The sequence below is a fragment of the Conger conger genome, chromosome 19 (genome assembly GCF_963514075.1).
Source record: "Conger conger chromosome 19, fConCon1.1, whole genome shotgun sequence".
In the NCBI taxonomy this organism is placed as follows: Eukaryota; Metazoa; Chordata; class Actinopteri; order Anguilliformes; family Congridae; genus Conger; species Conger conger.
In genome coordinates, this window is record NC_083778.1 from 13,383,508 (window position 1) to 13,396,839 (window position 13,332).

The following is a 13,332-nucleotide window of genomic DNA, read 5'->3' on the forward strand; positions in this document are numbered from 1 at the left end:
ACTGCTTATGCCTGATTGCCCTGAAGTCATTGTTTCGCAAAGCAGTTTGTCAATTTCTGCCCCTGGTTCACATAGAACCAGCAGGACAATTTTGTTTGAGGTTGAGGCTGCCAGTGCTTCCTTCAACAGCCACTCCCCCCCCCCCCAAAAAAAAAAAAACCCTGCACCCCTCCAACCCCCCCAGCTCCGACCACCAGCTCACTCATGCATCACTCCCCCACCCACAACGCAGTTACTCCTGGCAACGCCGAAGGAACTAGGCCAGGTCATAATCTCCTCTTTATGGAAGGTTCCGGAAAACTCCGGCCCAATTTGTCCTCAGCCTCAGGTCCTGTATCGTTGCGAGAGCTCCGTCCCTGTGTATTGCAATAAACCCTGGGCCCATTATTCATCCAAGCCATCATGGAGTTAGGAGTACAGTAAGAGCTCATGGAGGATAGGTTTATTTTTCTGATCCCAAAATCCTACTCTTGAGTATGATTTATGAGTACGGGCCCGGATTGATACTTCAGACTGGAGAGCTGCAGACGTAACACTTTTTACATTACAGGGCTGCCCAGCCCCGGTCCTGGAGATCTTACCGTCCCGTAGGTGTTCACTCCAACCCTGACAAAGACAGCTGGAGATCTTATTGAGCTGCTAATTAGTAGAATCGGGTTCGCCAAATTAGGGCTGGAGTGAAAACCTACTGGACGGTAGATCTCCAGGAACAGGGTTGGGCAGCCCTGCTTTACAATAAGGTTTCTACGAATTGGCATGAGCTAATGTAGCTGTCAACCTACGACTACGGAGAAGTTAGTCTGTGCAGCTCTGTTATGTGTTTGTGCGTCATTAAACTACATTAGTCATTGACAATTCATAGTGGAATGAAAAAGTCAGTTAATGTATTTGTTCATGGTTAACTAATTCTAAGTTAATCCAATGGTTTGCCAATGTATAAATTCCATGTAACAAATACGTTAGTTAGTTATTAACAACCGCATTAACAAATTAAAAGTTAATTTCTTGCTTAATTAATTTGACCGTCATTATTATTACTACAGTGGTATGGATGGTGCAGTGGGTAGCACTGCCGCCTCACAGCAAGGAGGTCCTGGGCTCGAATCCCGGTCGGCCGGGGCCTCTTTGCATGTTCTTCCCTGTTTTTGTGTCGGTTTCCTCCCACAGTCCAAAGACATGCAGGTTAGGCTGATAGGAGAGTCTAAATTGCCCGTGGGTATGAGTGAACGGTGTGGGTGCCCTGCGATGAACTGGTGACCTGTCCAAGGTGTATTCCTGCCTTTCGCCCCAATGTATGATGGGATAGGCTCCAGCCCCCCTGCGACCCTGTTCAGGATAAGCGGGTTAAGATAATGGATGAATTAATTAATGTATTACCACTACATTTGTTAATGGCAACTCATAAACCTTATTGTGAGGTGGGATACATTCAGGTTAATACACAGGTGGGGAAGTCTCCTGGTTCCTGGGCTGCACTGATCTGGTAATGAAAGAAACAAAACCTTAAATAATCCGTCTAGGACTGCTTTGAAGGATGGTGGTGGTGGGGGGGGGATTTCTCTGCTTGTGTCTTTATTCCTTCTCAGAATTTAGGGACTTTCATAAACCCCTCGCCTGTAAATCCGTCCCAAGGGGATTATGGGTTCCAGGTCTGGGACGGTCGACAAATCAAAAGTGTTTTCTTGTCCGGAACTGTAGATCAAATTTATTTTGCAGTAGTATTTCACTTCTTCAGAATTGCAAATATGAAAACCATGAATGGTACTCGGAAGCCTTGCAGTGCAGTTTTTTGACTTCGCGCTGTTTTTACAATTATTTTATTTTCCAATACATTGTTTCACGAGAATCACAGCGTCTAATTTGCCTCTTTTTTTCCCCCCCAGATGCTATTTTCCTGGTGAGCCCTTTCATTTGATTGCAGTTTCACTGTTTGTTGCGCTTCAATGTAAAAATACTGTCTTAAACAAGTGCTTTAGTCTTCGTCTCGTCGGAGTTAAGATCTTTGTATTTTTTCTCTCTGAAGTAGAAAATATTAGTTTGTTTTAAGCTACTGTTTGCTTGGCAAATTCTGTTACAAATTCTGCACATCTCCAGCAAAACTGACTTGCCTCATTGGCATTCATAGCAAAAAAGTAATGGTAATAGGATTTTAAGTCTCAATAATATGACAAAAACATTTGCTTTTTTTGCATTGTATGTCCTGTTTGTTCCCGTTGTCCTCCGGTTGTGTCGGGGCTCACAGGGCGTTTGTCCGTTGGCGTTCCCGCTCGCCGGTTTTCCGAGGCTAGAAACCGCTGTTTTGCGTTCCCTCAGCAGGCCCCAGATCAGCCGGACGGACACCGTCCGCTGTGTCAAGTCCTGCCTGCCCCACAACATCAGCTGCATCCTGGATCCGGTCCACTCCATCTCCCACACCGTCATCTCCCTGCCCACCTTCCGCGAGGAGAGGGTGCTCGAAGGTAGGGCGTGCTGGGTCTCCGATATTATTAAAAAAATAATCATTTTCCACAATTACAGTATTAAAATAGCATTGCTGTCACTTTCCTGGCACGTCCTTGTCTAATTTGTGACATTCTCAAAACGGGGTGTGTCTGACATTGTTAGTGTTTTGACATGAAGTGACATCGGAAAGTCCTTGGGGAATAGCAGTTACTTTCCTGAGTATTCATGGACTGTAATGCAGCAAGGGAAACTTCCATTGCTACTCCGAATGCCCGAGATTTTTGGGAGTGGTGGGATGGAAGCAAAACATCTACCCGGTTAATCTCTGATTAACTCTTTTTGTAAGGTTCACATCCTTTTTGAATCTATACCAAACTAGTTGAGGTTGCAAAGAAATACTAAATATGCACAATTAATTTTTGAGTTTTCCACAGTGTCCTCAATTTCTCAGGTCTTTTCACTGGGAGGAGCTGTGCTTGATTTAAATAGTTTGCTCATTTGAGTAAGCTCTCCCTGAGACATTCAGAAGCTGCAGTGCAGTATTGTGCATATCATGCTCTGTACTGTCTCATGTTTAACCCAGCGATTCTCTCAGCTTCCCACAAAGCCGTTACAAGCCTGTTAAGGATTTATAGGCCCTAAAGAACGCCATTGTTTTATAACAAGTCGCCACCATGTCCTCTTCCGCAAATCCTTCTCCGAACGGTGGTTTTGTCAAATAAAAACCGAATTCATGCCTCCTTTAATTTTAGTGTTTTTTTTTTTTTTTTTTTTTTTTTTTTTTTTTTTGCTGCTCTAAATTGGCCCAACGTCTGGCCAAGAAATTAAACCGCAAATACTGAAATGGGTCCTGAACGAAAGCGTCTTGTTTCTTTGTCTCCGAACAGAGATCGTGTTCCTGAGGGCCGTGCCTCCGTCTCCGGCCCTCACCCAGGAGACCGACATCATCTTCGAGATCCTGGACGGGAACATTCAGGGCGCCTTCGACATCATCAAGCGCACGGAGCACGGGATGATCGTGGGTGAGCGACCGTTCGCCCGCCACCCGGCCGTCCCAGGCCTCCGGCCGAGCCGCAACGGCGGGGACCGTGAATCTCGACCGGGCGTCACGCCCTCCCCCCCCCCCTCGTTCCTCGCCTGCCGGGAATCAAATTCGGTCGCAGACAAAGAAGCGGTTTTCTGACCTAATTTCGCATTACGAAACCTCCCCTTATTCGCAAACCAAAGGCATATGTCGCCGGGGAGGGACGAGAAACAGCCGTTTGAAGGAAGATGAAGTTTCCTGCCTCGGATGTTTGTGTGAATTGAGCGCGTTTACCATGTTCCTGTTGGAGTCCGCTCCCTGTTGGCATTGGCCTGTGCGTTCTCTTTGCCTTGCCTTTGCATGCTGTCTTCCCAGGAAAAGCCCAGTCCGAGTGTTGGGCCTTTGGGACCAGGGGAGGATTTCATCCAGCGAATGTGTGGTGTGGTTTTCGCCTTTAATGTCAGCTTGCAGTGCCATTCATTCAATGGCCACCATGTTTTTGTTATCCGTGTGTGTGTGTGTGTGTACTGCACAGTATGTGTGTGTGTGTAAGTGTGCTTGCCCATGGGGAAGATTGCGTGTGTGTGTGTGTGTGTTTGCGTGTGTGCGCGCCTGAGTGCACAGTAAGTTTGTTTGTCTTCCAGAAAGAGTGTTGGCGTGTGTGTGTGAGTGTGTGTGTGTGTGTGTGTGTGTGTGTGTGTGTGTGTACTGTATGATTTACATTGATCGTGTGAAAAACTGCACATGTATGACATTGCCTTTCATTCTTACCCTGAGTCTCATCAACAGCACTGTGTGTGTCTGTCCGTGTGTGTCCGTCCGTGTGTGTCCGTCTGTGTGTGTCCATCTGTATGTGTGTATCCGCGTGGGTCTTTGCCGAAGGAGCAGGATGACACATGAATCTCTGATGTTGCCAGAGTGTGAGTTTGATTCAGGAAACTGGGTGTTTGGGGCTCATTAGAGCTAGACATTGTCTGAAGCGTAGGGAACAGGAGATGAGAACTGTGTCTGAATGAATATGTGTATAATTACCCTCATTTGGGTTGCTAATTCAAATGATCAGCGGAGCTCCCCAGTTCTCTCCGGCTGACCGCCTGCCCCGTGCCGGACCTTAAAACTCTCACCGCCTCCCAGAAGGCCGCACTGATGTCATCCGCCCCCCCCCCCGAAACGAGAGCGTCTGCTCGCGCGGAAGCCGCCCTGCCCGGCGCGCTTCATGTGGTCGGCTGCATTGTCACAAATCCCGCCGACCCCCAGCCCCCCGCCCCCCCCCCCCCCCGCCTCCAGCGTCTCCACTTACACTGGAGCGGTCGAGTCGCGCGGGGAACCACATGAAACGCGGCCGCCGCCTTTGTTGTGATGAATGTCACATGAAAGCGGTCGGATCTGATTGGACGCAGCTCCGGCGCGGCGAAGCGGAGCCGAGGAGGCCCCCGACACCCGCATCGCCCCCGCCCCCCCCCCCCCCGGTGGCCCCACGGTCCCGCCGTGTCCAGCTGGCACACAGCTGTGGGGGCCGCGTGGCATCCCCCCGTGCCCACCCGAAACTTCACGGCTCCCCGGCCAGACCGGCGGTCGGTGGTGGTGGTGGTTAGCACTGCTGGGGAAGGCCATTGTCGTTGTTGTGCTTAAACTAAGAACCTGTAGCGTAGTGGTTGACTGGGACACGCAAGGTCAGTGGTTCTAATCCCGGTGTAGCCACAATAAGATCCGCACTGCCGTTGGGCCCTTGAGCAAGGCCCTTAACCCTGCATTGCTCCAGGGGAGGATTGTCTCCTGCTTAGTCAAATCAACTGTACGTCGCTCTGGATAAGAGCGTCTGCCAAATGCCAATAATGTAATGTAAAAGAACCAGAACTTTATTCTCTATTGAAATCAATTACTGTCCATCAACAATTTCAAGACTCGATATCTTGACGTCGCAGAGGCACCTCGAAAAGGGCAGTCTCACTTTATCGGCAGCAGAAACACGCTTTTCTACCAGTTCTTTATGCCAAAATGATGTTATTTCATAAATGTCTGGATGGGTTAATGCGTTTCACATTACGTCGTCATACAAACCGTATAATTACCCTTTAAATACTCTATTTTTTTATTAACTTTTTATTTTAAACAACTTTTCCACACAAAGCATCAGGGGAATATTTGGGGCGTATCTTCATTGTTCCCGGTGTACCCTGTCATTAATCGGCTTATTGTTTATTCAGCATCGACCAGAAAAGCACAGAGCAAGAGTTTTGGGGTGGCTGGGTGGGCGACCTCTAGTAGTAGTCGTGGTTGTATTAGTAATAATAGTAATAATAATAATAATAATCTTTGGCCTTATTTCTTCTCAGTCCCTGGCCTCTAACATTGTGAACTCAAAGAAAACATTTCTCTCATACCTGTGATTGAACACGGCGCCCATCAAATACATTATTTGGAAAGACAAACAAGGGAGGTCCGCATTACTCACCAACTGTCACCCGCCGTTACGGCGGACTGACGGCGGTTGTTTGCTCGGTTACGATAACAGAGTTGATGTTTTTGGCACTGATGATGAAATTTTGTATTTTTTTTTTCGCCGCTCCCGCACTGAAAACAGCGGCAGCTATTTCCGTCGTGCGTTCGGTCCAGGTGGTCGAGGTGTTTCCCCCCCCCTTGTGAACCGGGAACAGCTATCATCCTGCACCGCCACGAGCCTTGTGTTTGAGTTCACACTCTCCCCAGAGATTGAGTACATCAAGGAACATTTTATTTTTATTTTTTTTATCATCTCCATCCAAATGTTTCCCAGTTTAACTCGGATGAGCTCATGTCACTGTCCCCACAAGCCCACAGAGACTGAGGCTTCTCCAGGGCTGACACTGAGTCGAGGATTCATGGGATTGGAACGACAAGAGGAAGAGCCACCGCTGGCCAAAAAGTCTGCAGGGGAATTATTCAGCGCCCCATACAGGCCTGGTCCCGGCCCGGTCCTGCAGGCTACAGCCTGGTCCTGGGGCAGTGTGGATCCTGGTTCCAGCATGGTCCTGCAGGCTACTGCCTGGTCCTGGGGCAGTGTGGACCCTGGTTCCAGCCTGGTCCTTGAGCAGTGTGGATCCTGGTCCCAGCTTGGTTCTGGGGCAGTATGGACCCTGGTTCCAGCCTGGTCCTGGGGCAGTGTGGATCCTGGTTCCAGCCTGGTCCTGGGGCAGTGTGGACCCTGGTTCCAGCCTGGTCCTTGAGCAGTGTGGATCCTGGTCCCAGCTTGGTTCTGGGGCAGTATGGACCCTGGTTCCAGCCTGGTCCTGGGGCAGTGTGGACCCTGGTTCCAGCCTGGTTCTGATGCAGCTTGGACCCTGGTCTTCAAACAGAAGAGGGAGCAGCAGGCAAGGGAAAGGGAAACAGCGGTCCCCCTGCTGTTCGAGACGCTCAGACGACGGTATGCGTTCGCGGTCAGCGCCGGCCACACTGCCGTCGGGACGGCTCTGTGATGTAATTTGCGTTTGAGCGGAAAAAGTCACGGAGAAACGCCGCGCGTAGAACGCATCCCCTCTGTGGTCCCGCCAAATCCTGCCGCCCACCCCCCTCCGCAGCCCCCGAGCGGAATTTAGGCCTTCCACGTTAACTGGTCTGGGGGGTTTCTCAGAGTGCGGCCGATGCAGCAGGACTTGGCAGCTTGACACCTGTACACGGTCGGTCCACCCCGCCCCACCTCAACACCGGCGACGCCACATTGGGAAAGGGCGTTCGGTGACGGGCGCTGGAGCCGGAGGCTCCTAAAGAGGACGCTCGTCCACGCCGTGACATTTCGTGAGACGCTGCAAATCCCCCCCCCCCCGAACCCGCGAGGAATCTGCGCTCGTCAAGTGCGGGATTACGGGAGATAATCGGGAGGGCTTATTCCGCGCACTGCGACCAGCGGCCTCCCAGGGTGGTCTGGCAGAACAGCCGCGCTGCGTCACGCGGCCCGATATCGCGGGTGGGACACGCCGGGCCCGTTTAACCCGTTTCAGGAGGAGGGGTTCCCCAACGCCACTGCTCTCGGTCGCCAGTGGTGATCGCTACATCGCCATGACAACGCGAAGAGCATTCTAACCACGTATTTGTGATCTTGCGCCTTCAAGGGTTGAAGCCAGTTGAAGTGGAGGAGAAATAGTTTTCCTGGGCCTTACACTTGGTTTTGTGCACGCTCCCTTTTTAGCAGGCTGGGGGGGGTGAGATGGATGTTTGTCGCAAATAAATTTTAATTCAGCAAAAGCCTCTGCAAAGTTTTAAAACCAAGTGACGGCACAGTGGTTGAACCTAATCCTAGTTTTTTTGCAACGCAGTATATTCAAGGCATTGACTTCAACTTCTTCTTCTTTCGTGTAACATCAGAGGTCCAACTCGATGTCGTGCAGCCATGCCCTTGTCTCTGGTCCTACGTCAAAGAGGCTGGCTTCCGAGGGTGGTCTGTATAGGGGGCAGGTGGTAATTATGTGTTCGGCAGTCTGCTCAGGCTCGCCGCACTCGCATGCAGCGCTGTCTGCCAGGCCCCACTTCTTCATAGATGATTTAAAGCGACCGACCCCAGTTCGTAGACGGTTCAATAAGGTCCATTGCCGGCGTGGTAGGTCATCTCCTCCTATGGCACCACCTCCCGGGTCCCAGATGTAGCCGTGGATGCGGGTGGGCCCGGCCATCTCCCACTCCTGCTTCCAAGCTGCCACCAGCCATGCATTTCTGGACAGGTCCTGAGGGACAGAGTGAAGCATCTCTTGTGCCGCCTTGTTGTAGGGGTGGCGGGACTTGAGTCTACTTCGAGGAGCTGCTGTCGTTGTGGTGTTATGCAGGATGTGCCAGTCGTGTTTCTGTGCCTTTCTTGCCAGTGCGAGGGTGGCAGCCTCCCGCCGGAGACCGGCCGGAGCGATTCACGCAAGGACTGGCCAGAGGAAGACAGGGGTAGGTTTCAGGCATCCAGTTATGATCCGGAGGGCGTTGTTAATAGCCACATCCACCTTTCTCGCATGCGGGCTCCTGCTCCAAGCTGGGGCGCAGTATTCCGCTGCAGAAAAGACCAGGGCCTGGGTAGATATACGTAGCGTCTTAGCGGAGGCTCCCCTGGTCGTGCTGGCGAGGCGACGGATCAGCGAGACCCTTGAAGTTACCTTGGCCTTAACTTCTTCAAGATGTTGTTTGAAGGACAGTGTCCGATCCAGATGCACGCCGAGGTACTTCGGGGCTTGCTGAAACTCCAGGCGTTTGTTGTCGATGCGCACCTCCAGTTCCCTCTTAGCTTCCCTGTTGCTGAGATGGTATGCTGCTGTTACTGTCTTACCGATGCTGAGCTGTAGATGCCACCTCCGAAGGTAGGTCAACTTGTCATGGGGTCAATGTTCTGCAAAAAAAAATTGGAAATCCAACTTTGACATTCAACATTCAAATAAATACCACCATCTTCTGCGCTCATCACACAAAAACCTCACTGCTTACCGATTTCACCCCAGATATTCTTGTCCACTTGTGGTCATCACGGTCCTTGGTCAGTGCGGCAATACCCAATGTGCTAGGATCCACGAGTTATATATCATCGCGCTATAATTGTCCATCATTGCTAATTGACCTTAAAATGCCAGACCCGCTCAGCTGCCCTTTGGAGAGGCCTTGCGTAGCTTGCCTCCCCCGTGGTGTGGTGTGGGAGGGAAGGCCCAGTTATCCAAACAGGGCCCCCGTGGAAAAGGAACAGAGCGGGTGCCCAAAACACACAAGAAAGGACTCTGACCCCCCGTGACCCCCGTCATCCCAGGAGGTGAGCGCACCGCGCGGTCTCTCTCTCTCGGGAGGAACTGGAACGGGGCGCACCCCTCACTGCAAGCCCGGTTCAGCCCTTTATTACCCTGAGATTACCCTGAGCGTGTAGCGTGGCGCAGGGTTGTCATTACTGCGCACTGCGGCCGGGGCCAGTGTGTTTTTTTGATTTGTTCTGGTGTCAAAACCGTTCATTTTGGACTTTGTCGTACACTTCCTCTCCGGGCCTCGCGCGACCATAAAAAAAAAAAAAAAAACAGAAATTGCACTGTTTACTTGCAGCCCTTCAGGATCGCGGCCCGGCCCGGTCCGGGGGAAGGATGACAAATGCACGCTGGCACGGGTTTAGTTTTGTTTTGTGGCAGTGTGTGTTTTTTTTTTTTTGCCTCGAGCGTTTTCAGAGCTATTTTCTCCTCGCCGGCTGCGGAATGCAGGAGAGTGCGGGCTCCCCCCCCCCCCCCGGCCGCACGTTTGATCCGGGAGGGAGACTGTGAGGTCACTGTCCCCCGATTCAGGTTCACGAGAGGGGTACCAGGGAAGTTCTCATGTGGGGTGGGGCGGTGGTCCATGTTTACCAGCCAGGGTCAGCTTGTCCTAGAGTTCTTTGTGTGTATTCTGTGGAATCGGTCCACTGATCCAATATTATTCCGCGGAAAGATTTAGAATTTTTCCTTTATGTTGTTCCCCTACCTGGGAAAGATGTCTCCAACCCCAGGATAACTGTCCCATCGTGCCTGTGTTTAACGGAGAGTCGTTTTTTTTTTTTTTTTTCTTCTGTGTTCTGGGTTGAATTTCTGTCCCGCACTTGTGATTCCCATTTGCGGGGACTGTAGCATTTGTGTCCGTTTGCGGAAAGAGTTCTAGGGTCTGCAGTCGTCGTCCCTCGGTGCTGTTAGTGCGTTTGACAGGTCATACCGCCCGCTCTCTGGGTTAAGGGGGTGCACGTCACCCTGCCATTGAAATCTGTATCAGACTGTTTCCATTCCAGGAGTCCAGTAATTGGCACTGGTGCTGGGCCCTGTATCATGAAGCAGGCTTACTGAATTACCCAGATAACTGCCCTGAGTAAAACCTGAAAACCCGGAACCCTCCCAAAGCTGGAACACGGACTGCAGTAAAAAGAGCTGTTTTACTCGGCGCAGTTATTCAGCTAACTCCTGTTATCCTGCTTTGTGAAAAAAGCCCCTGGTGTTCTGCACTTGGATGTGTTTAACAGCAATGGCCACAAGAGGGCTCTGCATGCAATACTGGCACACTCTCTTGGGGGTGCTTAGACCTCACATTATGGAAATCCGGCAGTCAGGACCATGTCACATTTAGAGAAATCCTGTGTCCACAGAACCCTTCTTTTGGAAAATCGGAAACCCTCCTTTATTCTTTAATTATCCCTCAAACCTGTGGGGGTATCTCCAAAATAGACATGGTCTATTAGACTTTGGTCTATTAATCTTGTGATTCATTTGGGTAGTTCTAGACAGGATTTTGAAAAACGTGCTGATTTTAACTGTTGTGATCTTTAGTAGACTGTCTCAACTGGTATTTGCATTGTATTCAGTGCAGGATTACATTTTTGCTTCTTAAGGAAAGCCACTGAGGGAAATAGCGCACGTCTGCTGAACTGATCAGAAATATCCTCTGCGGCTTAACACAGCACCTCCAATCACCGGCGATGAAAATCATTTCTCGAATGCAGAAGTAATTCATTTTTCCGTGTCTTTTTTTTTTTTTTTTTTTTCTCCGAAATGTTATTGCAGTCGCTTGTAAGTTCACGCAAAGTTTCCTCTTTAATGCCGCTCATAGTTTGGAAACAATACAAGACCGCGCTGGTTTACCCTGCTGCCGAGTGTCCCTACGCAACAGAAACCCAACACACGAAAACAAGTGGCAACCCCCGGCGCTGGGCCCCGTCCCGTCCCGGTGGGCTCTTATCGCCGTGGCGATCCGGTGGCAATGCCACGGCGGTCCGGTAACGAGGGGCTCACCGAAAAAAAATGTAAAGATTTAAACAGGCGGGGATGTGGACACGAGCTCTCGCTGTGTGGCGTGACTGCAGCATCTCCCGGCTTTCGGGACAGATGGGACTGGTTTATCCAGACGGAGAGGGTATCCTGGGCCCCCCACAATCCCCCCCCCCACCCCCCTCCGTCGGGCCTCCTTGCCCGGTCCAGACGAGCTCACCTGGCTGATTTCTGGAGCTGGTCGTTTCAGTGTCACCCATCTGCTTGCTTCTTGGGGGGGTTTTTCCACGAGGAGTTTGAGTTTGAGTGTGTGTGGGTCTTATCTCCTTTTTTTTTCTTTTTTTTTCTTTTTTTCTTCTTTTTTTTTTACCATTATGCTCACGCCTTTAGTTGGCTCTGTTCTAGACTGACGACTGCTTTAATATTACTTTAATATTTATTACAGAGGTGTACCTCACTGGAGCCAAGGAACTGTTTTTCCCCAACCTGTGAAGCAACAGAGCATGCAAAGGGAGGGAGGGAGGGAGGGAGGGAGAGAGAGAAAGAGAGAGGGAGAGAATGTGTGTGTGAGAGAGAGAGAATAATGTGTGTGAGAGAAAGAGAGAGAGAGAATGTGTGTGTGTGAGAGAGAGAGAGGGAGAGAGAGAAAGAGGGAGAGAATGTAGTGTGTGTGTGTGTGTGAGAGAGAGAGAGAGGATGGAGGAGTACGGAGACAGTGCAGCGATTGTGCTGGCTGATTGCACTCTGGCGATGGCTGTTCAAACAGGCCCAAGTTAAAGTGTCACCGCCGCTCCCGGGAGAAGAAGGGCCTCTGACAGCCTGTATAAACAGGAGGATTTCTTCTTTCTGTGTAATCGCATGTTCACTTAAAAAAAAAAAAGGGGCTTCCAACAAATTCTTTGAGCATTTGGTAATTCTTGGTCTTGGTTATGGTTTGTTTTCCCCACATAACGATGATGTAGGGTGTCTCGTGCACTCCGGGGCGGGGAAGAGGGCGGGGGAGCGGGGGGGGGGGGTTGGGACACCGGGAGATGGAAGAAACAAAAGCCAGATTTCCCGAAAAGTGTCAGCAATCTGTCCGTATATCACACTAACCGAATACTCGTTAGAAAAGCTTGCGACGATCAACAGCTGCGTGTTTATGTTTCACGGTGGCTTCTGCTACAGACCCTAACGCTTGTGTGTTTGAGTTTGAATTTCACAATCTGGGAGAAACTGTGTCACGGTCGTTTGAGGGAGTCACAGACGAGCGCTGTGCAGCGTCGAGCGGACCGGCGCTGCGGAGGCCCCCGGACCCTTCCCATCATGCCCTGCTCTAACGGCCCGTCCCTCTGTGTCTCCGGCAGGCGTGGTGCGGCAGGTGAAGCCCATCACCGGGCCCAAGTCCACCGTCCTGAGGCTGGCCATGAACTACATGGTGTCCGGCGTCGTCTCGCACCGCAACATCGTTAACGTCCACGTCATCGTGTCCGAGTTCTGGTTCTGAAGAAAACACATCCCCCCCACCCCCCACCCCCCCCCTTTAATCCATCCCACAACCCTCTACTGACCAACCCAAACACACCTACCCCCTTCACAAGCAGCAGGAGGGGGGTACCTGTTAATGAAGAATGTTTTCTATTTAGGCACACTGAAGGTACACGCTACGTAAGGTTAGCCCCACTGCTTTGTCATCTAGTGCCTATTAGCGCCCGATTAGTGATGGGTTGAGTTAGCCCGTGCAGGACAAAAGAGTATCTTTGTAAGGGTGTAAGGAGATCACTTTTTTTGGCTGCATTTGTTTTTTTGTTTTTTTTGCACTGCATGGCTCTCCCACCCATTAATGTCAAGCTAAGTCTTGAGCACTTTGCCACTGCAGCGAAAGCCTTTTTCGGAGCGAACTCGGTGTATATACGAGTGTTTGAAAAAGGCAAACACAAGAACAAGTGTGTGAAGAAACAGGCTTCTGTGTCTCGAGGTCCAGAATGTGATGACTTGATGTGAATCCAAAAGAGAAGCAGAGGCACAAAATGGCAGCAGAAATAAGAGTGAATAAACAGTTTGATTGTGTGTAATGTCTTCTGGCTGAGCCTCTGTGCGCATACTTGCGTTCCTGTTTCAAATGTATCACAATTTATGCCTGATGATGTTATTAAATAAACTATTTGACATTTTTAA

General features: G+C 50.5%; 1 protein-coding gene across 1 annotated transcript in view; it reads left to right on the top strand.

Moving 5' to 3' along the window:
- The window catches only part of LOC133119039 (fibulin-1-like), a 37,321-nt gene extending 23,989 nt beyond the window's left edge, over window positions 1-13,332 (top strand). Inside the window, exons 15-17 of the mRNA XM_061229425.1 lie at window positions 2,314-2,459; window positions 3,330-3,464; window positions 12,522-13,332. Coding sequence (XP_061085409.1) covers window positions 2,314-2,459; window positions 3,330-3,464; window positions 12,522-12,661 — 421 coding nt within the window. The 3' untranslated portion in view covers window positions 12,662-13,332. The remainder of the gene's footprint in view (window positions 1-2,313; window positions 2,460-3,329; window positions 3,465-12,521) is intronic.